This window comes from Trichosurus vulpecula, chromosome 6 (assembly GCF_011100635.1).
Source record: "Trichosurus vulpecula isolate mTriVul1 chromosome 6, mTriVul1.pri, whole genome shotgun sequence".
Taxonomy (NCBI): domain Eukaryota; kingdom Metazoa; phylum Chordata; class Mammalia; order Diprotodontia; family Phalangeridae; genus Trichosurus; species Trichosurus vulpecula.
This window is the reverse complement of record NC_050578.1, coordinates 106,180,688-106,207,978: the sequence shown is the minus strand read 5'-3', so window position 1 is coordinate 106,207,978 and position 27,291 is coordinate 106,180,688. Positions and strand designations below refer to the sequence as shown.

Here is a 27,291-nt window from a genome sequence, read left to right as displayed (position 1 = left end):
GGGGGATGCCAGTGAACAAACAATGGCTCTATCGAATGTGAATAGCTATCGGGTGGACTCCTTCAAGAACTCATGGGAGAAATGAACCAGAGTTGCACAGAGGGACAAGAAGCCCTCACTGATCAGATCACAAACCTACTGAAGAACTATGTACAAAGGCACTGAATTAGGCACTGGTGACCCAAAGACAAAATGAATGTATAAGCTTCTCTGGGAGCTTCTATTCTATTAGGGAGTCAACAGTATCAAATAAAGCAGAAAGTCTAAGAGAACAAGGAGCTCATAAGCTTTTAATGCACCTGATGCTCAACGGCACAAACACAATTGAAGTAAGGGGTTTGGTCTTGCATCTGTGATTTTACTGGCACAGGGAATTCCCAGAGAGGAAACTTCTTTGGCTAATGCCAGTCAGCACCTTCTCTGTAACTTACAGACTTAAGAGAATTGTCTAGAATACTGAATGGTTAAGTGACTTGCCCAGGGTCACGCAGCTACTGTGTGTCAGAGGCAACACTTGAACCTAGATCTTCATGACTTTAAACCCAGCTCTGTCTCGACTACACCATACTGCTTCTCAGTGTTGAAGATTCACGCCAAATTTCTTAAAAATCGACATCAATCTAGGGTGTGTGAAAAGTGAAAATCACTTCTTTCTATAACATGTGGTAAGAATGCTGTGCTAAGCAAAATGGAAGCAATTTCTTTTTATGTGTATCTTTTTTGGGTAGTTAAATTTATTTAATTTCTACTTGTGTTTAAGTTTCCTTGTATTACCAGCTTCGCTCAAGATCAGAGCTCCACCCCCTTGTGAATAAGGTCTATTGTACATGTGAGACACACAAAGCAAAATGACACAATGGAAAAAAAGAAAGTAGAGCTTAAAGATAAAGGAATAATTAGGACATTGCTGAACAAAGAAAACCTAATGAAAGGGTCGGGTTGGAAATGCATTGGCATGTTACTGTATATAGAAGTATGAACTTTCTCTAATTTTGTTTTAATATTTCCTAGATCCTCCTTGAAAATATGCACTCAATTCTGCACAGTACAAATCTGAACTGATACATGTTTGCAGGTTATACCTTTCAATATCAGGTAAGATTTTAGACAGAATCATGAAATCCTCATTTCGACTCACTCCAAAAGCAAAATAACTTAGAACAACTGGCAATGAGTATAGACACATAGTTTATATCAGAAAAATCTGATGGCCTTTATTGACCCAACGATAGATAAAACTGACCTCAGTGATCTGGATTTGGGCATAAAAAGGATGTTCAGAAGTATTATAAAAGATGCTTTGATCTTAAATGTTACGGGGGGATTCCTGCACTGGGTGGGGAAGTTGTACAACATGACCTTTATGACCAGTTCCATCTAACATCCTGTTAATTTTACGAAATGCCAAACATCATTCTTAAAGGACCTCTGCTGTCCCTATCTTTCATAACTATTCTCAGTGTCTTGATTGATAATTCTCACATTTCAAGCATGGTAAAAACCCTCAGTTTCTTTCTCTACGTCACCTCTAATACTGGACACTTTCTACCTTACCCATGTTTTTGACAATCTCATGTCTGGGCTACTGGCCCCTACAGCCAATCTCTTTTACCTTCATCTTAAAACCTCACTGTTCAAAGCATCTGTCTAACCTTTTACTTAACCAGGTCACCTGCCTTCTCAAATCCATTCACTGCTGGCTTTCTGTATCAAATTATTCATCGGTGTTGAGGCTCTTTTTATCATCTATTTGACTGACACCGTTCCTTATTTTCCTCAATTCTCATCTTTCTTAGCTTCAAAAATAAAACTGTTCCTCTTTCAGCTTCATCTATTGCTTCTTTCCTTCTTTTCTCTGTACCTATATGAGCCTTCATGCTTCTCTTCATCCACAATGCACTGCAAAACATATATAAAAGGTTTATTTTACAGTAAAGATGGATACCAGCTGCTCTCTCTCTTCAATAAGGAGAGAACATGAGCAAACAGGAAACATGTTCAAGTGGAATAGGATAGTAGCCTGAATTTTCTCTGCTATTGTCAAACTCTGAGACCTCAGAAAGCACACTTGAATTAACTGTCTTATTTTCTCAATCTCTGAAAAGAGAACACCACCACCTCACTTTCCCACTTCACAGGGATGTTAGAATGATACTAAAGTACTTTAGATTCTTAGGGAGAATACAATTATATAAATCCAAGGTTGCATATTGTTATTGTTATGCTAAAAAGACAGAGTTGTTAGACACTGATATGAATTTCTGAAAAGCTTCCTTACAGATACTTAAAATTAAGGGTAGATACTTAATCAAGGAAGCAGCATGGTACAGTGGGTAGAGAGCTGGCTTCAGAGTCAGGATGACCTGGGTGCAAGTCCTGACCCTGACAGACACTGACTGAGTGAAGTCAGTTTTTTTCCTGGTTGGGAAAGTCACTCAATACCAGCATCAAGCACTGAATGTAAAGTTCCATAATAGGATGCAATTTACAATGATGGAGAGCTCCTTACTGGGTACACCAAGAAATTACAAGTCAGTAGAGAGGGACTATGTATCTGTTGTATGATTTAGGTATATTCTTGTCCAGAGGCTTGGTGCAGATGACCTCAAGAGAGCCTTTACCGCTCTAATCCTATAATAATTTTTTCTTTCAGGAATTCTTCCCAGTAAAATCACAACTCAAACAAGAATAAAGTACAGATGCTAATTAGGATTCTATTGATAACACTTATAAAGTAAAGGAAATAAAACCAGCTCCATAAGTGGTCTTTTCAGCCTGTGAATTTCTTCTTAGGGTAGATCTTTTCATGAATTAGCCATTAGCAATCTCTTTCTGGTACATGTTGAATTAACATTCACCACCAACAGCAGGTTAAAAAATGACATGTGAAAGTGGGTAAGAGGAAGTCAGCTTCTCTCACAAGACTGCCATTTAAAAAAATACATACATATATATGTACAAATGCAATATGCCCATTTGCATATGAGTGTGTATTTCCCCACTTCAAGAAATTATGTCTAAAAATTCTGTTGAAAATGTTTTAGATAGGTTCAACCGAGCAGCCAGTCCAATACCCAGTTAAGTCAGCTACAGAACAGCACAACCAAAGGTAGAAGGAAGATTGGAGAACGGTAGTGGTGCAGAGATGCTTGGATGAACGTAGAAGTTAATTAGAGCTGCAATTAAATGTATAAACCAAAGTAGGAGGTTAAGAAGGGCTATGAAAATATTAAAATTAATGAATGAGAAGATGAGCTCAATCTTTCATATGTTACGTTTGCCACCGACACTGAAGTATTTACTTCAAAACCTAAAAAGGTATATTAAAATCTTTTTATACAGATTCCACAAATTCCTTAGCTTGGGGCCATAGTAAAGTTTGTCTTTGTATCCATCTATAGAAAGAATTTGTTAGGCAAATTAAAACTACAAGAATGTTAAGTGTTAAACCTGCTTAAGAGACATGCAGAATTGTGTAACAAATTGTGACAATTATTTATTCCTTAGAATAGTTCATTGTCCCTTAATGATGACTATCAAGAATTCAGAGGAACATGGAAAGATTTTATATGAAGAGATAAAGTGTGAAAAAGGCAGGACCAGGAAAATATTATACACAGTGAATACAACAACAGTGTAAATGAAAACATCAAAAGCCATCACAATTCGGGTGAAAAGACCAATATTTGGGGATCCAAAGGTCATTTGATGAAATCTCTCCTCTAGACAGAGAGATGGCATACTACAGGTATGGAATACTGCACTGTCAGGCAGAGTCACTTTGTTGGTTGATTCTACTAACTTGTTTTTATTTACTAGAGAGGAGGGCACTATAGGTGAGATGGGAGAGGCAGGCAACCACTATTGGAAAATGATGATGGTGTAAACAAAGCATTAATAAAATATTTAAAAATGATTATCTCTCCATTTCAACAATCCCTTAGAAACAAGTAGCCCTCAATTTTTAAGGCTCTGACTTTTCATCACTTGGTTCACTGCTACCAAGACTTCAAATCCTAATGGGTTTACTCTTTGGTTTGTAAGGGTCTACAGCAGGGACCCATGGAGGTGGCAAATCATTGAGTCAGTAGAAGGCAAGAGGTGATTATAAATGCAATGGTTCAGACAGCTGATGTTCAAGTCCTGAGCCTGACAGACATTCAACAAGGTGGTAATAATATCACCAAGGTGAAAGACTCTGCCTGTTCTTCCTCCCCTAACTTCCACACATAATTTAGGAATTTTGTGATATTTTGTGACGATTTGCCCTTTTGTGACTTCTGTTCCCTTTCGTGGATGACCTTAATATTAGTCAAGGATTGGAAGAACAGAGATAAAATGAACAAGAAGACGAGACTCAAGAAGTTCCTGCTCACTGAATTTGCATAAGAAGTCCTTAGTTACAACTTCTGATATTTAGACCTTATCACAGCTATTTTTTTTTAAAAGAATGATCCTAAATTTGAGTCTAATGTCAATGGGATAATGGCCTTTACTACTTATAGGAAAAGTCATTCAGATAAAAAAGCATGACTTGAAATTTCCTTAAACTTTTTTTTTTTTAAATAGTACAAGTAGGGGAATTTTTTTTTTTGCTTTTTTTTTTGGCAGGGCAATTGGGGTTAAGTGACTTGCCCAAGGTCACACAGCTAGTACATGTGTCAAGTGTCTGAGGCCGGATTTGAACTCAGGTCCTCCTGACTCCAGGGCCAGTGCTCTACTCACTGCGCCACCTAGCTGCCCCCAAGTAGGGGAATTTAAGAACACCTCAAAGGATCAAGCTGTGACAACTGATATGGTACATTTTCTAAATCCATAGAGCAAAGAAAATAGAGATAGTAGGATGAAAAATTTTATTTCAAAGTTAAAAAAAAAACAAATTTGCCTCAACTGACACATCTGGTCCTCCTAGTGTTAAAAAAAATAGGCCAATCAGTCAGTCAGTCAATAAACATTTATTAAGCACCTCCTATGTTTCAGGCACTGTACTATATGCTTGGAGATACAGGGAAAGACAAAAGACAGTTTCTACTCTCAAGGACCCCACAATTTTAACAGAGGGGACAATATGCAAACGACTGTGTACAAAAATCTATATACAGGACAAATTGGAGATAATCAATAGAGGGAAGGCACTCTATAGAATGAAGGGGGATCAGAAGAGAAGAAGGTAGAAGGTGGGATTTTAGTTGGATTAGAAGGAAGCCAGGGCAGAGATACAGAGTGAGAGCATTCCCATCATGGGGAGAGCCACAAAAATGCCTGGAGTCCTGAGATGGAGTGTTTTGTTTAAGGAATAACAAAGGGGCCATGTCACTTGATCGGAGAATGTGTGAAGGGGAATAAGGTGTAAGAAGACTGGAGAGGTAGAAAGGGAGAAGGGGAAAGAGAATATCCAGTTTTATAGTGTCTACTATATGCCATGCACTGTACTAAGTACTTTACAATTATTATCTCATTTGAACCTCACAACGGCTCTGGGAGGTAGGTGTTATTGTTATCCCCATTTCACAGCTAAGGAAACTGAGGCAAACAGAGATTAAGTAACTTGGCCAGGGTCACACAGCTAGTAAGTGTCTAAGGCTGGATTTGAACTCAGGTCTTCTTGATTCCAGGCCCAGTGTTCTATCCTCTGTGCCACAGAAAAGGACAATTTGCAAAGGGCTTTGGATGTCAAACAGGAATTTTTTACTTTTGATCCTAGAGGTAAAAGGGAGACTACCATAGTTGACTGAGTAGGTGGAGAAAGAGTGTGTGTGCATGTGTATATGCATGTGAGAGAGACAGAGAGACAGAGAGACAGAGAGAGAGAGAGAGAGACTTGGAACTGTATTTTAGGAATATTCCTTTGGTAGTTGAGCAGAGGCTGGACTGGACCGACAAGAGGTGTGTTGCTGGGAGACCAACCAGCAGGTTACTGCAATCGTCCAGGTGCAAGGCAATGAGGGCCTGCACCAGGGTGATGGGGGTATTAAAGGAGAGAAGAGGTCCTATCTAATAGATGTTACCAAGGCGTAAGTGACAGACCTTGGGATGTTCACTGGATACAGGAGGAGCAGAGGACGGCACTTAGGTTTTGAGCCTGAGGGACTGGGAGGATGCTGATGCCTTTAACAATAATAGGTAGGGTGAAAGAGGAGGGTGTTTTGGGAGAAAGATAATGAGTTTAGTTTTGGATATGTTGAGATTAAGACGTCTACCGGGCATCCAGTTTGGGATGTCAGATAAGTAGCTGGAGATACAAACTGGAGACCAATAGAGTGGTTAGGGCACTATAAGTAGATGTGAGAATCATCAGCGTAGAGATCAGCACAGAGACAACTGAATCCATGGAAGCTGATGAGATCATGAAGTGAAGTATAGAAGGAGAAGAGAACAGGGTCCAGGACAGAGCACTGGGGGATACTTGTGGTTAGTGAACTTAACTGATAAAGATCCAGCAAAAGAGACTGAGCAGGAGCAGTAGGATAGGAAGGAAGAGAACCACACAGATTTGGAGAGAAGAAGGCGATTGAAAGGCTGCAAGGAGGTCAAGAAGGATGGGGATTGAGAGAAAGCCATTAGATTTGACAATTAAGAGATCATTAGTCATTTTGGAGAAAGCAGTTTCAGTTCAATGATAAGACTGGAAGCCAGATTGTAGAGAATCCATAAGACAAGAGAGAAAAGAATGTGGATGGAGGTACCGATTAGATGGCCTTCTCAAGGAGTTTAGCAAAAAAAAAAAGAGAGAGAGAGAGAGGGAGATAGGAGAGATAAGGGATGAAAGCTAGAAGGGATAGATGGAGGAAGCACAGGCATGTTTATAGGCTGTAGGGAAGCAACCAGGAAAGACTGAATATAAGTGAGAAAGTGGGGATAATGGAGGGGACAATAAATTCCACCTTAATTCTAAGGAGGCAAACACAATTATTGTTAATTATATGTTTAATGGATATTGACTATAGCTGGCATAACTGCTTTGGAAAAGTTGTATTTATTGTATATGTAATAGATGCACACCTTATAGAATGCTGGGGTAGATTCTCTGGGGAAGATTTAGGGGAGAAAATGGATGAGAACTGGATAGGATGAGAAGGTATACATGGAGTATGATTCACACTGGTGGAGGAAAATCTAAATAGTGATGAGGTCCTACATTGCAGGAAGTATTAAAATATATCCACATTTATAGATCTGGTAGGAGTAATGTCCTAACACTGCCCTCTCTCCATCCCTCTTACCCTATGCAAATTGTACTAGGTTGTACTTAAAAGGCATGTAACAGTCCTAGAGATGTGATTCATTTAGGGGACCAAGGCTCAGAATATTGATGTAGCTTCCTGGTCACTTGTGTACAAAACAGTCAAGGCAAAACAAACTGCCCTTTCCCCTCCACCTGAGGATTCAGTGTAAACGAGCAGAACAAACAAGACTGAGAAGCTGTGCTCACCTGAGTCAATGTTCTATCCTTGATGAACATACTGCCCCTGCAATGGCTGAATAAACTCCATTTTGCTATCTAGTAGCTGGATTATAAGCGTTTCATCTAATTACATTCTTGCACTTAAATTACTAGCTTGAATCTGGCCCAGCTATTAAAATTGATCTTGCCCCCAACAGGCTGGGGCATTGGGACCCCTTTTATAATCAAATGGACATATTTACATATACCCTAATTTTATTGAGAGGACAGGGAGGTGGCACAGTGGATAGACTTAGAGTCAGGAAGACTCATCTTCCTGAGTTCAAATCTGGCCTCAGACACTTTTGAGCTATGTTTGCTAACCCTGTTTGGCTCAGTTTCTTTATCTGTAAAATGAGCTGGAGAAAGAAATGGCAAACCACTCCAGTATCTCTGCCAAGAAAATCCAAAATGGTGTCATGGAGAGTCAGACATGACTGAAACAACTGGACGACAACAAAATTTTATAAGAGAAAGATAGTGTAGTACAGCGAGAGGAACATTGGACAAGAAATCCTGAGACCTGGGTTCTAATCCTGAATCAGCCAGTAATTAGTTATGGAACCTTGGATGAACTGGGAGCTCTCTGGGAGTTTCCTAGTTATAAAATGACATGGTTAAACTGTATGATTTCTAACATTACTTTCAACTTGAGTTCTATAACTCTTAATTCTATGACCTGGAGAATAATTTTACTAATTTAAATAAAGGCTTATAATTGCAGCTTGGCTTTCATGGAATATTACTGTTTATATCTATTATGTTTTTGATATGAATCTGTTGAAAAGTAAAACCTCCAATTATAACATTGTTCCTATGGGACACTATGATCTACTTTAAGTCAATTCAGTTTGTGAGATTCCAGGAATATATTTTGTCAAAAAGCACATATTGCCTATATTTGAAGGTAGTAAAAGATTTTTTAAAATACCCTAAAGATTCTATCCTAGTTTGGATAGGCCTTTGCACCACTTGAATCATACTCTACGAGTTGAACTAATTTGACCCACAATTAAGAATAGATCCCTTCCTCCTAACTTCAACAACACATCTCATATCTGGGTTCTTTCTCCGATTCACAAGGCTACGTGTTTGTAGTTCAGATCTTCATTATTCTTAATTGAACTCTTTCTAAAGCCCCCTAAATGATCTCTTAATTCTAGTTACTCTATCTCTCCCCTCTTCAAATATGTCCTCCACACAACTACAAAATCCATACTCCTTAAGACACGATCCCATCTCTCCTCTGCTTAAAAAAATCTGATGTAGGGAATCCTAAGAACATGGCAAAATGAGACATAATTTAGGATACAGTTCTTCCATTAAATCACATAAACAAAGAACTCTAAATGCTGCAAAAATTGGTAATTATGTGAAGAAGAAAAATGATGAGATTGTACAGAAGTGCAGTGTTGGCTACAACTATTTAGTACTGCACAAGAAGAAAGAGGACTCCAGCAAGAATAAGAAAAAGGTAGAAGGGAGACCTAATTGCAAAGGCTTCTCAAAGCCTCCCTTCCTTATTCCCAATAATTATCTTGGGGGAACCTTTGAGTAAATTTCTTCCTAAATAGGTCCCCTAGGTTAGCCTAGGGATGGAAGGAAATTACCTTACAGAGAAGGGAGGAGTTCACAAAAGTGGGAATGAGAAAGGCAACCAGAGTAGTTTTTTGGCAGCTTCCAGCAACTGGTCACCCTCACCCCAGAAGGTCACAGATCTCACCCAAATCTGGTGGCATGAGATAACACAACATTCAACAATGGCTAGTAGAAAGACACAATGGGGCTGGGTTCATGGAAGAGAAAGTGTTGGTCGCATGAAGAATACAAGTGAAATAATCACCAATAACAAATAATAAAATATAAATAAATAAAAGTTAACTGAGAAGAAAGGAACATTAGAAGACAAGAACCATCTCAATGAACAAGTACTTTGTAAAAAATGAAACAGGGTTAAAAAAAATCCAGAGGAAGAAATTGCAATAAATTCTGTAAGTCCCCCAGAAATGACAATGGAGCCATTACAGGAACATTCAGAATGGTTCAGCAGGACAACTGAACAAGTAAATGAAAATATAAAACAAATAAAGACAGAAATAAGAGCTTTTAAGGAAGATAACAACAAGGGTCACTAGAGACAAGAGTATATTCTTTGAATCTACATTCTTTGAATGAATCTCTTCCAGGAAACTGCAATATTTCAGAATTAATATCTTTATATTTTAATATATTCAGCATAGTATCATCCACAAACAGGAGCATCTGGAGCATCCCATCATCCTCAGGAAATCCCTCTTCAATTTATACTTTGGGCTGGACCTCCACCATCACAGTGGTGAATGCCATGGGCCAACAAACATCCCTTCCTTGCATATTTATAACTAAAGGGTAGTTTAGCAAATTTATTTCTGCATTATTTCCTTTTAAAGAAATATTTAATGATTTTAATCCACAGGGGTGAAACTCTTCGTTGGAAGAAAGCTCTTAAGGCAGCATTTTATTCTTCCAAATCAAATGCATTTTAAAAAATCAATACATAATAAACACACTGGACTCTTGTATTCTCTACATTTTTTCAGGCAATTATATGATGGTAAAAATATAGTCTACCATCAGGAATATTACTTGGTAAAATCTGACTTTCCATTGTTGAAGATGCTTTTAATACGTAATTATTCCCCTAAAATTTAATGATGAGAATGTAGGAATATAAGTATTGATATTTTCTTAATCACCTTTTTGCTTTAGTATTAATAAAGTCAGAGATTATTTCCACGATTTTGCTATGTTGCCCTCCTTCAGACAACTTGGGATCCTGGGATCCCTCAACACTCTAAGATTTGCATCGCTTTCAGCATGATTCTTCTCTAAGTACACTTGGTCTACTGTGGTTGTTTTTCTCATTTTTGTTTCTTTTAGTGCCACGTCTACCTCTTCTATAAAAACAGATAAGAATGATGTTAAGAAATGACACTACTGTCCTTGATGGTGAAAAGAATTTATTGTAAAAGGCAATCTTTGCAGGTCTTTTCCATTTTTCCTGTTTATTGTCTTCCTTCCATTGCATCCTCAAGGGCCCCTGGGATGACTTAGTTGAGCCTCTCACCAAGATTTCTTTAAATTGGTTCTATCCTCACTTCACTTATTTCTGTTTTTTTGAGATGATACTGTTCTTAATATTTTAACATACTTCTTTATATGATTTTGCTAACACATCTATATTTTAAATTCATGCTGTCTTTCGATGCTATCTCTCCCTATGTGGTAATTAAGTTATACACTTACTGATTAAGGTGTTTTAGGCTCTTCTGGTCTTATTGTTACAGCAACTGATTTATATCATTTAGATATATCTATAAAATTATGATAACCCATGCCTGTGTCCTTTATTCTATCCATGATCTATTTTTCATTATCAATAACTTAACTGAACATATCAGGATCAAGTTAGTTCAATTACCTGCTATATTCTTTATTTTTCTTATCTTTTCTACAAGTGGCATATGAATTCTGATCTTTGTAAAAAGTGAGATGCCTGATACACAGACAGCTGATTTAGGAATGATTTTCATAGTAAAAACAGGTTATTTTCTATGTTTTGTTACTTCTTCCTCTGCATGATTTCAGCCAAGGGTTACAATTTCTGCCATATAGGTTTAGCATTTTTCACTTGCTTCGAGCTTGATTTTGCTGTTTTGCTAAAATCTCAAAGTTTTCACTTGGCCATGACAGCCAACGCTGAAGAACAAAAAAAGGCAAAGTCCAAGTACCCTGATTATGATGACCACAGAGCCCAGAAGCAGGGAGATATGGAAAGCCAGAAGTCTGGTCACATTTGACTGAAGTCTTCATAGATGTTACCCTGTTCATGTCTGTATCAATTCTTCTACCTGATCCCATATTTTATTTATGCTACCAGATATAGGACTCTACATCTTTTAAATCCTCCCTAATACAGGACATTCCATTTTTTATCATAAGGTCTACATGCCTGAAATCAATCACTCAGTTATGTGCCATAGAGTCTCTTGGTATTCTAAACTGATTTTCTTTCTTTGTGGCTGACAGTAGTACATATTATAATAAATCATTTTTGTTTGTTGAAAAAAAGAGAATAGAAAACCAATTAGCAACTCTAACAGAAGTACAAAAGAACTAGAAAAACTGAAGGCAAACAGAGAAACAAAAATTAAAAAGATCATAGAACTAATAAACAAAACTAAGAGATGCTAAACATTTTTTAAAATACACACACAAAATGATAAACCATTAGATAATAATTAAGGGAGAGGAAAATAAAATCATCAAAAAACAAGGTGAGTTCAAAAGAGAGATGATGGAATTTTCAAAAACTACTGTACACAATTATATGCCGACAAAGCTGAGATTTCAAAGTATGCTCATGAGCATTTTCAAAAAATCTTTTATTTATTATGATTTATTTATTATTTATCATATAAAATACAAATGCTTCAGCCTTGTGTTTAAAGACTTTAAAAATGATATCCTTTCATGTACTCTATTGTCCAGTCATATAGACCTGCTGGTCCTTCTCTGAATCCAACCTATCATTTATTACCTAACTTCTATGCCCTATACTTCTCCCATGCCTCAAATGAATTTCCTCTTAATCTGCACCTCAAAATTCCTAGCTTATTTCAAGGCTTAGCCCAGGAGCCTCTTCTTACACAAAGTCTTCTGCACTATAGTCTCTCTCCACCCTCAAACCACTTTCTATTATTTGCTCATTTGTGTACATTCACTGAACGGGCATTACCTCACTCAAAGAGAGAACCAGAAAAGGCCTTAGCCCAAAAGGGCCAGGGTCTCCCAATGCATCCTGGACCATCTGCAATCATCTTGATGAATATCAGGCTACTGGACCCAGAGGGTTCTGGAGGAGAAAGTCAGGCTGGTGACCTTGTACAGCCCTCCCTCACTCAAATCCAAGTCAACAGCAAGTCATGTCATCATTCCCTGATGTCATGGTCCTCTTCGAGAACAAAGGACAAACACAACATGCTGTACACCAAACCAATAGAATGTCAATACTTGAGAGTAGGGTCTGCTTTGTTTTTGTCTTTGTATACTCAGTGCCTTTTTATATATGATGGGCAAATAATAACTTTAATTCAAAATTAATACGTCAAAGTTACTGATGGTTGTTAAGCAAATCTGCAATTTCTTTTGGTATTGGGGATATTGTTTGGCCTGGTTAGGTGACTTAGGTTCAGTGAGGTCAGCTAAATGTTCTTTCAATTTATTGATCAAGTTATGTCAGTGTTTAAAACTGGAAGTTTAAGGAATCAGACGGAATGAAATGGCAATTAATACCATTTTCTACTACCTGAGACACTAAATCACCATAAATCCTGCTAAATTTTTACTTCAAAGTTGTAATATAGAAAAAGAATGGGAATCACAGTAGAAAATAATGTTTATTGCATATTCTTCTAGGATTCTGTTTTTTTGAGATGATAGACTAAATCAAGTGCTTTCAAAGGTCTATTTACCCTTTCAAGGTCTATCTGGTATTCTAAAAGTGTTCATTCTCCTGATTCTCCAAGAAGACTTTCAGACTGGAAGAGGGCAGCATACCGTGCAGAAGTACATGCGGAATGTGGCAATTTTATTCAGCGACTGTGTACTTCTCAAACTATGTACTTCAGCAACATAGAAGGGCATGATTTCAGCTTTCTTAGAACAGGAGATAGAAGATTAAACAAGATCATCTCTGAAGCCCTGTCTAGGTCTGAACCCCAGGATCCTCTAGTCAAAATTTCACAAGATACTGTAAGACGAATAACCTTACTTTTGTAATCATTTACTGAAAGGTTTTAATCCCTTTGAAATCTGTTTATTTTATCACTAGGATTTCCATGTACTCTCATACTGTTAACAGTTCTCCAATAGTTACAGGTCAAAGAAAGGGTCACAGTAGATTGCACCTGTCAAATGATTCTAGCTGCTGATACGAAAAACAGAAATCTGTCCAGGCACTGGAAGGGGAAGAATGTTGCAAACGTACAGATCTGTTGATAGATAGAAAGAGGGATTAAACTGAAATTTTAAAAGATCAACAAAGGCATTCCATTGTGTGCCAATGGTTACACATTGTTTTGTCCTCAGTAGTGCTGATTTCATATTTATCCGTCCATAGTTTTTCACCCAAGTTTAGCCTGGAACTGGAGACATCCATTCTAAGGATGAGCTTAGGGATGCAGGGCAGAGCTAAGCTGAAGGGAATGGAAAAGAAGGTCTTGTAGCATTAGAGGCACATTGCATGTGGATAAGCCAAAAACCTTGTTTTAAGTAATCTCTGAGAACCACAAAGGGGGAGGAGAAAGTACGGACCCCTTACAATATTATGATCATTTCTGCTACCAATAACATGAAGGGTCCCACCTTAAGCATGTGGTAAAGTAAGCAGTAGAACCAGCAGTTGGCGGGGAGTCTGGAAAAAGTCTGAAGGTAGGATCTAAAATGAATTTCTGAAGCAAGGCAGAAAAATGAAGAGGCCAAGGGGAGGAGGAAAAGCTTTCCAGGCATGGGGGGCAGCAAGTACAAAAGGCACAAAGACAACAGATGAAGCGTTGTGTGGGAGGAGTGGCAAGTAGGGTCCTATATCTGGCTTATAGAGTTGTAACGGCAAGAAAAGTGGGACTTCTTACTGTTTTTTCTTTTGGAGTATTTCTCAGCACCAAGGCAATCAAGTGCCTTTGATTAAGTCTTGCCTTTGTTTGTAGGAAGGCCCACACCCTTTTGCTATTTAGGTCATGAGAGGTGTGAAGCCCTGGAGAGGTGTGAAGCTCTTAGGCCCTGGAAAAGGGTATATATGTACTCTGAGGTTAGCATTTTGCTTTGGGGGTCAATCATTGGAAGACTGTTCCTGTGATTTGGCCAGAGGAGACTCTGGGTAGCCGTTAAGGAGCCCTCTACCTTTGAAAACCCAGATGTTGGTGCTCTGGTAACTATGTATGTATAGCTTTGGTCAGACAGCTAGAAGCCTTGTCTACCCATTTGTGTTATTTGCTCTGTTTATATTTTCTCTGAAGTTCAGGGTTCAGACTTTTCTCCCTGAACTAAGTGAATGATATACGTATGTTTGATTAAAGTGAGATTGTAAACCCCTTAATGTCACTTTCCTTAGAAAAGCAAATCAAAGAATCTGTGCTAGCAGCCCTCCTGTGTGCTAATGTTATTGGTCTTACACAGCCACAGTAAGCTGCAAGTAACACTGTTGTAACAAGAGTTCATGAAAAGGAGTAAAGTATAAGACTGGAAAGGTAGAAGGGGTCAGATTGTGTTGTTATGCAGTTGTTTCAATCACGTCCAATTCTTTCTGACTCCATTTGTGGTTTTCTTGGCAAAGATTCTGCAGTGGTTTGCCATTTCCTTCTCCAACCCAAGTTACAGAGGAGGAAACTGAGGCAAACAGGGTTAAATGACTTGCCCAGGGTCACATAGCTGGTAAGTGTCTGAAGCCAGATTTGAACTCATGAATGTGAATATTCCTGACTTCTGGCCCTATGTTCTATCCACTGCACCACCTAGTTGCTCTAAAGACAGTGGAATTTATATTTGATCCTAGAAGTAATAGGGAGCTGCTGGAATTTGGGGTGTGTGTGTTTATTTTATGTGTGTGTGTGTGTGTGTGTGTGAGACAGAGAGACAGAGAGAGAAGAAAGAGATAGAGAGACAGACAGAGAAAGAAGCAGGTTTTTAGCAAAATCACTCTGGCAGTTGGGTGGAGGACAGATTGGAGAAGGGAGAAATGATATAGGGACACCAATTAGGAGGTTATTGCTATGGTCCAGACAAGGTGTGATGAGGGCCTGAACTAGGGTGGCATCTGTATGAGCGGAGAAAAAGGTACATATATGGGAGAAGTCACAAAAGTAGAAATGACAAGTTTTGTCGATGGATTAGATATGTGGAGTGAGTCCCATTGAGGGGCAAAAGAAGACACCAATGTTTTGAGTGTTGAAGACTGTGGGAGGATGGTGGCACCAAATTTGGGAGAGAGGAGGAAATCGGGGAAAATGAACAGCATCAAAGGCTGCAAAGAAAAATGAGGGCTGGGCAAAAGCCAATAGATCTGGCAATTAAGCACCACGAGGTGACCTTGACCAAGTCATTTCACCTTTATGAGCTTCGGTTCTCTCATTCATAAAACAGACCTAATAATACTCTGTAAGGTTGTTGCGAGGAAAGCCTTCAGACGCTTCTACAACACTAGGTAAATGGGAGCAATTCTTCTCGCTACCCTTTGGGGATTATTCTCTTCACTGCCACAAGACCCATTCTCTCCAAACCTCGGGTTTTAGTAGTTCCAGGTAACTTCAGTCACATAATGCTGGAGGATATTTACAACACACATCTGAGATGACAGACTCCAATACTCACAGACACTGAAAAATAATCTCTGTTATGAGAAGTGCCAGGTTATTAAAACTGTCTCTTCACCAAATATACAGTGAAAAACAATTTAGCTATTACCAGAATATGAAAATAGATTAGAAGTGGATGGGTAGCACTAGACACAATTAAGGCGACTTATACTTAACTAAAGGTCTAGTAGCTTAATTCTACAGTGACACTGACAAATTGTCAATTTGGTAAAGAGAAAGGAAATAACTTGAAAAATGTAACACTTAACTCTAGGGTGAGTCCGTCCTCTCTCAGTTGGACTATTGTCCTACTTATCTCAACATAAGTGAAATTTCATGAACTACTGTGCTCCAAGTTTCATACATTTATGCTCAATGCCTTTAATATGGATGCCTTTGTCATCTGGTAAAATCTGTCGACCCCTTTCTCAGAAAAAAAAATAATGCTTTTAAATGCACAAAATAAAATATATAGGATTACAGAAGAAACCAATTATCTTCAAATACAATTATAAAAAAAGGACAAATGCTAGTTTTTGACAGGGGTTTATATAGAGATGTATAAAAAGCACTTTATAGAATAGGCAAAGGGTCAGTAGTTATTAATATTGTCTTGCTTATTTTTTTTGGTAATAATAAGGTTTTTCAAATACAGTTTTCAAAAAAAAAAAAGAAAATAAATTTACAAACCCCAGGGTAACAACCACTGATCTAATAGTCTGTAAGACCATAACTTGCTAACCAGCACTTCCCCCTATCCCCACCTTATAATTTTTAAGTGTCAAACAGATTTTCCAACATACTCTTTAGGGAAAAACCCCCAAAGACATAGAACCAATCCCTTTCATATGTATTTATCTCAAATGATAACCTTTTGAAACCAGTTTTTTTTAACAGCAACCTCTACAGCTGCAGTGCAAAGGGCTTTACTATAATTAATCTGTGTTAATGAAAGTGCCACTGATTTCATGGACCAGAGAAGTGTGACTCTTTGCCAACAACTATTTATTTATTTTAAAAGCCATTATAGACTGAAGTGTGCCTCTGACACATATTGGCTCTGTGACCCTGGGCAAGTCACTTAACTTCTCAGTTAAGGAAAGTCAAAGAGTTAGCTTCTTAGAAAGCTCTTTAAGATGATAAATTGCAGAGAAGATGCTGACCTGAACTGGTTAATAGAGATTCCTCACCTGGGAGTTTCTTGTAGAAATAAAATCACATTTTCAATCCCCATCCCAGTAGACCCATAACATGTTAGATCTGCAAGAAGTCTACCAAGAAGGTCATTTTGTTCAGCACCTTTGTTTTACAGACCAAGCCTCTGACTGAGGTCAGAGAAAAGTGACTTGTCCATATTTAGTCAGCTAGTTAATGGACCAGATGGCACTTGAACCAGTCTCCTGGCTCCTAATCCAGAGATTTTTTTCCGGTGTACTATGTTTCTCAAGAGGAAGATTTTCATAAAGTTATCTGCACCTTGTATGACTCAAGATATGATTTAAAAAACTTACTCCTTTCTAAAAAATCCCATTTTGTCATGCATGATCCTGTCATGCATGATGTTGCAGAGGCCTGCTAACAATTCAGTGCAGCGGAATCTTTACAGTAGTATGACCCTGAACTGTCCTACATACAGGGGATGGTGCCAGGGCTGGGTATTTTATTACAAAGAATAAAATAATCTTATTTTGATATTACCTGAACAATAAAAAGAGAGAGAAATTTCTCTCCACCCAATGAGTCAGTTTTGCCAACTTTTAAGAAAGGCTCTGATAACCTTCCTAAGCAAAAATTTTTTAGTTTACCATATCAGTCATCCATGGTTGTCATCTAATTGGCCACCTGCCATTTTCACAAGCATAAAATATTATTTAATCCCCTTACCCAATTAAAAAACAGCTTACGTACATCCCCAATTGCATTTTAACTATTTCAGAATACTCTGGCATTCACCACATAAGAAGACTTAAGCAATTTATGAAATCTTAAACAAAAGGTCTAGAGGACTTCTAATATATTTTTTGTGTTCAATTATGCTTAATTTAATTCTTCCTAAATAACTAGTGAATTCTTTGCTGCTCTGCACTTGCAAATAGAGCTTAATTTCCAATCATTTCAACTGACACCTAAATAATATCAGGAAAGAGTATGGCATAGGGTCAAAAGCTCTGAGGTCAAATCGAGATTCTAATATCCACATCATCTTGGCCAAGTCATTTGGCTGCTAATAATCTACACTCCCTCATCTGAAAGTGGCGATAACATTTGTACTCCCAATCTTATAGGACTGTTGTGGGGAAAGTGTATAGTTGTGGGGAAAGTGTATAGTTGTGGAAATGTGAATTATTATTATTTGAGAGTTTAAGGTCCCTGAAAGTGAGAACCACATGTGTGCTGTCCAAAGGCAGACAGGAAGGAAGAGATAGAGGGGAAAGAGCATGGTGAGGTGAATAGAACTGCTCTGCATTCAAATCTCTGCTATACTACATAATATTTGTGTGATTTTGGCTGACTCATTTAATTTCATTGTATTTCAATTTCCTCATTTGCAAAATGGGAGGGCAGAGCCAATTCAAGTTAAGTGATTTATTAAGTGCCTACTATTTATTCACAAGGTACTTACTATCAGACCCCGGGGGATTCAAAGACACAGAACAGTCCCTGCCCTCAAGAGGTTTTCATGCTTCCCAAAGTCCTTTTCAGTTATAAGACCTATGATGAGAGGTAGTTTTAGATGGCATAGAGAACGGCCCTGTAGAAACTCAGAAGGCAATATTTCCAAGATGAGCTTACATCTCAACCTTACATCTCAACATCGCCTAAATTTTCCTTCTTCCTCCTACCCCCAAATTCTAAGAGGGACATCCCTTAAGGAAAAGGAAATCTAAAAAAAAATGAGAAGAGGAAGAAGTGAAAAAATTCAGCAATACTGATTAATACAGCAATAAAATGTTATATTCAATGTTCCACACCCGTGGAGCTCTCTACCTCCTGCCTACCTCTGCAAAGGAATAGGGAAAAGCATCTTCTCAAATCTCTTTTTTGAGGTCAAATCTGCAATTATTAACGTTGCAAAATTCATTTTATTGTTTCATTGGTTGCTCTTCCCATGTATATTGTTGTAGTGTCTGCATATGTTGTTTTCCTGGATCTGTTTACTTCATTTTGCACTGCTTTATTGACATTTTCCCATTTCTTTGTATTTATCATGCTCACTGTTTCCTACAGCACAGTAATATTCCTTTACATTCAAATATCACAATTTACTTAACCATTCCTCAATCAGTGGGCATCTACTTTGTTTCTGGTTCTTTGCTACTACAAAAAGTACTTTAAACATTTTAGCATATATGAAACCTTTCTTTTTGTCAGTGACTATACTGGGATATAGGCGTAGGAGCTGAATCTACGGGTCAAAGGGTATGGACACATTATTGACTTTATTTGCACAATTCTAAACTGCTTTCCAGAACAGCCACTGTATCACATCCTAAAGTAAACAGACTACAAGGCAGGATGAACCAAACTTGTGACTTAAATTTTTAACATTTGGCATGCAGCGGAAAATTCTTAAAGGAGGCTTGTGACTCATCTTGAATCTACCTGCGGAATAATCATAATTAAAATCATCATGATGCAAGCCACAACTTCATAAGAAACCATTAACCAAATGAGCAATGAGAAATTCCAATAATTGAATAAAGACTCTGGCTTGCTTACAGCATAAACCTTGAATGACTCTCTCTACTGTCTGCTAATTGTGTCACTGAAACTTAAAACTTCACCGTCTCTGTAGTATCCTACAGTGTGACCAAACATTCTGTGCTTTGCAGCTCTAGTTTCACTCTACCCCCAGCCAGGAGGGGCATCCTAACTCAGAGATTCCAGCCTATGGTAAAACCATTTCAGTTGCTAAGTACTGCCTTCAGAAACCCGCAGAAAGCAATTATTCGGCAAGAAAATCCTCTCAGTCAGGCAGAAAATGGCAACTGAGTCAAGCGTCAGGCACCAGTGGCTGCTGCCCTGCGGCCTCAGGGCAGGCTAACAGAACTGAATGATAACATGCTGAAACAAAATCCTTCATAACGAAAATCTGTTCGGAATCAGTCATGTTGAGGCTGACTTAAAATTTTGTTTTGAGAATTGCTAAACATGCGTTTAACTTTCATACAAAACCAAGTTTTTGCTGACTTCAAGATGTAGGTTCCCTCCCCCACATGAAACAACACATTCCAGAAGATGTCAGGAAAGATCTGAATGAAGCTTTGGCTAGCATCTGTTTCTAATGTTCTCAGATGCTTGTTTTGTGATCACCAGCATAACACAGCCCAACATAAAACAAGCAACTCATCCCTCCCTCTGAATGTCTACAATAGGCAAAGTGACAGACCAGAAAAAGAGCATTCTTTATGCCACTGAATAGCTGTGTGACCCTAGGCTATTCATGTTACCTCTAGGAGATGCCCTTCTGTACATCAGTAAAATGGCAGTGGGAGTGGGACTGGACTAGACGGCGACTGCCGACAATATTGTCTGAATACACAATTGCTAGAATGTTGGGATCCAATCATATTCTTTTGCCTTTCTCGTATTATTCCCCACTGTATGTGATTCTCTGTAAGTATTGTCTCTCCAACCTGAGTGGAAGCTCCTTGAGGAGAGAGGTCCCTATCACCTATTTCTTTTTAATCCAATGCTAGATGTGTAACAGTTTTTGTAATATAGCTCACTGAAATTAATTTAAATATAAGGGCATAATTCTGGAGGAAAACCATTATAGTAGAAAAGGGCTTATATTTATTATCACTCAATGTTGTTGTTTTTCCTTCATCTTTGAAAGAGGATCAATAACATATTGGGGTGACATCTTCACTTGAGAGTGAATTGGATTCAAGGGAGGCAGAGTGGCACAAAGTCATCAGCCTCACTTTCTCTTCCAGAGTTATCAAAGTCCAGTGGCGGGACAAAAGTCAGGACAACTGGCGACGGCCCAGGACGCAGTGGATGACCTTGGCATCTTCAATGTCTGACCAAGCTCTAAGGGCTCCACGGAGCCTGCTTCAGCCGCCTTCACAGCCATCGGAACAAATTGTTCTCATCTGCCCATTCTGCCAGGGGAAGTCTTCACATTCTTGGGGTATTCATTACCCTAACTCCCTGACAGGTCTGAGGCCTGCAGGTACCTCAACCTGGTCTAGCCAGTTTGCTGAGGCAGTTTTAGTAGGGTGTGGTTGCTGCACATGTTACAGCTTCTTGGAGTCACATGTGAAAGCTGGGTGAATCAGGTGGAGCAGCCCTGAAAAGGTTGTGGCAAGCCCTCACACCACAGGTGTTAGTTTTCTCTAAACAACCCACACACCCCTATTACCACTTAGTATTTACTAATTATATTAGCCATTCAAGAGAGTATACAAAAGAAACAGAACCTGCCTTCTGCGAACAAATAAAAGTAGCTAATGGACTCATTAGCAATGTGATTTTTAAAGCCATGAAAAATAAAATCTCATCCCTAGAGTTTGAAAACAGTAACTGTGTGTCAGGTAACTTTTACCAAACTAAAACTGATGACACTTCATACACAATACACATGGACTATAAGTCACACTTGTGAGAGCAACCATTTTCTGCTTCTGAACTTTTGGGAAAAAAAGATGGACATTCAGAGGCTTTGTTATGGTTGATGGATTTGAAAAGTACCTTGTATAGAGCGTCTCAGATAAGCCTCTCAATAACACTGTGTGATGGGTTCTACGGGGGTATTGTACCAGATTTACAGATGAAGAGACCGAGGCTGAGAGAGGTTATATGACCCATTTATAATCATACAGCTGGATTCTGTGGTCATATACAAACCCTAAGGTCTCTCAGATTCTAAGTCTCCTGTTCTATTTAACAAAGCTTGGAGCTTCTGTGACCCAATCAAATCCTCCACCCAGGCTCTTTTGAGAATTTTATCTGTGCCCTCTTGAATACTTCTCTGCACACACAGGTACTTACTATATGGAAAAAGGGATGAAAGTACCAGACTTCATGTGTTCAGATACAACTAGAAACCCTATATTTCTTTCTCATGGTATGGATGTTATTTAGGCTGAAACTTGTTGTATGGTCAAAGAACTTTTCATGTTGCGTAGCTCTAAGCTTCTGCAAAGACAATTCCACATATGCTGATTTACTGCTTTATTCCAAAGCTGCAAGCAGTTGCAACACTGAGAAAGCAAGATCCTTGGAGAAATCCCTTTAGGCTTACACTGTATTTCCCCATACTCTGTCTGTGGTAGGGCTATAAATAGAGGACTCAAGATGTCATTAGGCCACTTAGAAGACCAAATGTATTTTTGTTTCCTTAAAATGACTTGGATTTGGAAATGAGCTAGCTCTCTTTACTTGTCCTCATTCTTCTCACAGAAACAGAAATTATGACATGCTAATTCACACACACAAATTCTGCAAGAGTCGGGCTGTAGGAGGGAACTACAATTCTCAACTTCTGTGATTAGTTTAATTAAATGCAAAATTGCCATTGTATATCATTTATTAATATAGTAACTGGTTCTACGAATACAGCGATATTAGCTGGAGGTATGTAGCTGACCTTTATATTACACTTGTGAGGACACCAAGAAAGAATCAATTTTTGAACAAATGTACTCCTACTGAGATACACTAAAAGGGATTGTAGCGACATCCACAACAAGAAAACTCCTATAACTAGACAATCTATTGTTTAAACAACATTCTGACTGAACAACATTACTTCCCTCTCTTTATTAACTTTCATATGAAACAAAAATGTCCCATGGAGAGAAAAATTTATTTTCTTCCAGAAAGCTCTATTTGCCATCATCTAGCCATAAAACCTCCACAACATCACATTCTCTAGAAAATAAGCCACCCAATAATTATTAAACTTTTTTATTATAGAATACACATTTCTGGCATTGTGATCATGTCATGTACTAAGATGAGAGGAAGCAAAGATCTACGTGAAGTACCCTTGAATCTCTAGCACAAACCTCTTGAAACGACATTGTTTCACCACTCATTGAAGTCATCTCCCTGCCACAAGCAAAGGGAAAACTGCTTTCTAAAGGAAGAACTATTAGATGTAATTCTCCATGCCTCTCCTCAAGCTGATCAATGTTTTAAAGAACAGAAAAACCTCTGGGAAAAAATTCTCCATGTAAATAATGTAAACAGACTTCAGTTGGTCAATAGATCTGAAATGAAATCTTTAAAAGCTTCCAAGACTTCACCAATAGAAAAAATGAAATGAGTATATCTGTGCACAATTTTAAAAAGTCACAAGCTAAGGATCAGCACATAAAATGAAACAAAAATCTTATATTTAGTGCCACCTCTGTTATACAAAGTGAATTATCTCAACTTATATTCATCTATTCAGGAAAAATAAAACTCATGACACCTGCAGATTTGACATCAGAAAGGAACCAAAATATACAAATCAACCTTCCTACCTCCAGAAGACAAGGAAAGCAGTCACTATAGCAAGTGAACATAGGATTCAAAATCTGGCAAAAAAATGAGGTGATATAAGTTGGCTCCAAACCATTAACAATGTTTTTTCAAAGATTGAGTTATAAGGTTAACAGTTGCCAGAGCATCAACTATTTATTCAATGTTAAAGCAAACATTTTTATTAACAAAATACTCCCTAAATTGCAAATAAAAAATGTGAAATTTGATCCAACACCTGTAGCAAATGGGAAGGAGGTCCATGACCAAGGGCACTCTGTGGGTCTGAACACTGTGGAGTGTCCTCTGATCTTGTTCTAAGAGAACAAAACCGCACCCACTGCTGTCAATGTAGTTTATTCCTTCTTCAAATTTATCGAAATGAAAATTTCTTAATCAGCATTTAGCACTTCTGAGAAGGTCTATTCCTACATGAAAATTTTTAAACTTGAATCTTCTCCAAACTATTTAAATATCTCCAAAATTTTAAGGTAGCAGTAACACTACCATGTTATTGTTTTAAAAGCCAATTAATGAACTAAACTTACATCATGCATGGAGTCCAGTAGCTTAGTCAGCTGATAGAATCTTTGCCAGCTTTGCCCAGAGTTACTTGGACATTTTGTTACCATTTTCCGCAGCTCTTTTATGTAATTTGTCCTCATTTCTTCAAATGCAGCTTGGCTTTTGAGGCCATCCTTGGGAACTGTGTTGAAAAACACGGATATGACAAAACATTACACTGCCTTATAATTTAATAAGTTAATGTATATAAAACATTAATTAATCCACATGAATACTCTAAAATCTCTGGGTACTGGTTTTTAGATGAATATTGGATATTATGGATGATACTGAAGAATAAACATAATTAGATACTTAAAGATTCACATGACATATATGAGCAGATGCACTAAAATCACATCATTATTCCTTACCTTCAAAGCATTTTTAAAAATCCTTGCTACCTGACTGTGCCAACACTTCAGAGGTTAAAAAATTCTAGTGGACCTATCAAACCCCACCTCCAAGAGGTAAGCATGTATTCCCACAGCATTCCCTTTCCATTTAGTGATTGATCTCATGATGTGTGGGAGTGTGCTGCAATCTCTCATAAAGACATATCTTAGCAATCTTATGAACTGGCAAGAGGTAAATTCATGAGTCACAGAAAGAGGGTTTGGAGAGGTGGGAGAGGGGTGAACCAGTTGTTCAGAAGGTGTTTTTCCTGAGGCAAAATTTAATGATCCAAGAAAATTAAAACATTGTAGAATAGTATACCTTTGTCAAAGTTCAGAATATAGTAGGTTTTTGTTTATTTTTACATAATGGCTTGTGTTTAAACTGAAATGCCTCATTTTAAGTGTGATTTGGGTTAAGTTCTGAGTTTCAAAGGTGACTCTAGCTATGGATTTATACTTATGCATTGACTATTCAGTTTTGAAGAGCCATTACAAATTCACATGTATCATCAAATTTATGCTAAAGATCAGGCATATTTTTGAGTAGCTGTGTGATGTTAGTGGTCAGGCATACCAGGAAATTTCCAAATAAAATCAGTATCCTGGATATATCGGTATTCTACTGCAAATATATTTCTGAGATTGTTCATGATTTCATCCCTGGATTTAAAAACATGATGCTTTTGGGGCAGCTAGGTGGCGCAGTGAGTAGAGCACCGGCCCTGGAGCCAGGAGGACCTGAGTTCAAATCCGGCCTCAGACACTTGACACGTGTACTAACTGTGTGACCTTGGGCAAGTCACTTAACCCCAGTTGCCCTGCCAAAAACAAAAACCAAACAAACAAACAAAAAAAACCATGATGCTTTTGATTCTTGGGTCAGGTTAAATCATATTCTTCCAGTGACAGGAGCGGAGAAAATGTTTAGAAATTCATTATTAGCATCTGCTCATATTGCTGATGGACTCGTGATCAATATTTTAAAAACCTTGTCATAAAAATTCATACTTTCAAAAGTAAATTCTCTATTTCTTTAAGTTATTCAGTCAACAAGCATTTGTTAACATCCATCAGTTTTGTAGTTACTACCGAAAAGTAATAATGGAGGATGTTGGCTGACTAAAACTGTAAATTCAGTTTCTATCCAGAATGCTAAAATTAGGTCCAGCCTTCAGAAGAACAGTGGAATGTTGCGCAAATCAAATACTAATATAAAAAGAATCTTCAGGTCTAAATCACCCATGTCCACAGTGAGGCTTATTTCTTCATATTATAAAATTCCACTAAGGAACTCTATAGCTTTCCTTTATAGTACATTAAATGTAACATCATCTGGAGTGAAGAGAGAGAAACTTACATTTTATTAGAGGCTTCACTACTGTCTTTTAGGTCATTATGCTTGGCAAATCTGCTTAGATCAAATTGGGCCTCCTTCTTAAGCCTTTAGATTTTTGATGGTTGTTTTACTCAGATTCTGAAGTTATTCAACTTTATGCCAAGTATTATAACTTATGAGAGGCAGCATGGTACACTGGGTAGAGTATTCAGTCTCAGGAAGCCCTGGGCTTGAGTCCTGCCTCTGACACCTCCTGGCTGAGTGACCCTTGGGTCTCAGGCAACTCTTTATGACTCTGAATTGCAGAGCAGGTGCTGATCTGCACTGGGAAGGAGAGTCTTCTAACCGGAAATTGCCTGTACCATGAAATCACAGGTCTGGTCTCCCTCCCACCCTTATTATTACTTTTATTTTATTGCTAAAACTAAAATGTATCCTATTTCTCAGCCAGATTTTTCCAAAAACTGAAATAAACCTATAAATAAGGAGGACTTAAGCAAAACATCACACTTTGGATGTCAGCCCAGAGTTCTGATTTTACTTATTAAATGTAGCAGGGCTTGCTTCTGGAAATCTTCCAAAAATCTATGGGCTGGAGAAGAGCAGAGGAGAAAAAATTGAGATGTAGTATCTTTCTTCTACATGCAGAAGGAGCAAAATGATGTCATCATCGATAAAATGTTCCTAAATATATTTTACATTGCCTAGCAGGTATATGATTTCAGTATCCCCAAATCAGAGGAAAAGTTCTCATGCTGTCTTCCATAGGTCATTATGAGAAACTTAGTGAAACTTTTAACGCCATTTACTTTTCTTTATCTAAAAATGGTGGTACTCAAATATTGGAAAAAGAAAAAATAATCATTGTTGGCACCATAATGATAGCGCTGTCTATTCTTGACTCAATCAGTTTATATGAGAAAGTAAGACTAGACAACTCACTTAGACCAAATAGCCTAGGTCAAGGAATAAAGAAACACCGCACACATGGGAATTCACTGAAAATTCAAGTAATCTATAATGTTGGCATATATTACTGGAGGTTAAAAAGAAATGAATCAATGAACTAGAGAGGTGGCAGAGGGCAGGCTGAGTGTGAGAGTAGAAGAGTGCGTGTGCATGTGTGTGTGTGTGTGTGTGTGTCTCAGGGAGGAGGTAATTGGGAGGGGATAATCTTAAACTCTCAATGAGTTTAAGTTTTTTTTTTTAATTTTTTACTTTAAATCTCAATAAGAGAAAACTCTCTCAGCATGAGTCATAGTTTTGAGACTTTAGCACCACAACTAAATATCTTGAAACAAAAAGTCTGCAAAATCACTGTTATCGTGTACAGTCTAAATGACATGAAGTTTGACTGGAGAAGTCAGAAGACTACCTGTCCTTGAGGATGACATGAAAGATCACGGAGGGCGTATAGTTCGTGCACAGAGAAATGAAAAAGGGCTGGATTTGGAATCAGAGGATCTGAGATCAAATGCTGACTGTTTACTTACTGTGACCTTGAACAAGTCATTTAATCTCTAGGACTCTTTCTCTTCATCTGTAAAATGAGAGGTTTGGACTAGATGACCTCTCAGGGTGCCTTTTTACTCTAAGTCTATAAAAGCGACCTTATGGTCCATTTAGTCCAATGGTTCTCAAACTTTTTGTTCTCATGACCCTTCTACAGTCTTAAAAGTAAAT

The 27,291-nt window shown here is 38.0% G+C and overlaps 1 protein-coding gene across 2 annotated transcripts in view; it reads right to left on the bottom strand.

Moving 5' to 3' along the window:
* Positions 1–27,291, bottom strand: part of NR3C2 (nuclear receptor subfamily 3 group C member 2) — a 401,382-nt gene that overhangs the window by 21,021 nt on the left and 353,070 nt on the right. For both annotated transcript variants that reach the window (XM_036763399.1, XM_036763398.1), the window contains exon 8: positions 23,859–24,016. In XM_036763399.1, coding sequence (XP_036619294.1) covers positions 23,859–24,016 — 158 coding nt within the window. The remainder of the gene's footprint in view (positions 1–23,858; positions 24,017–27,291) is intronic.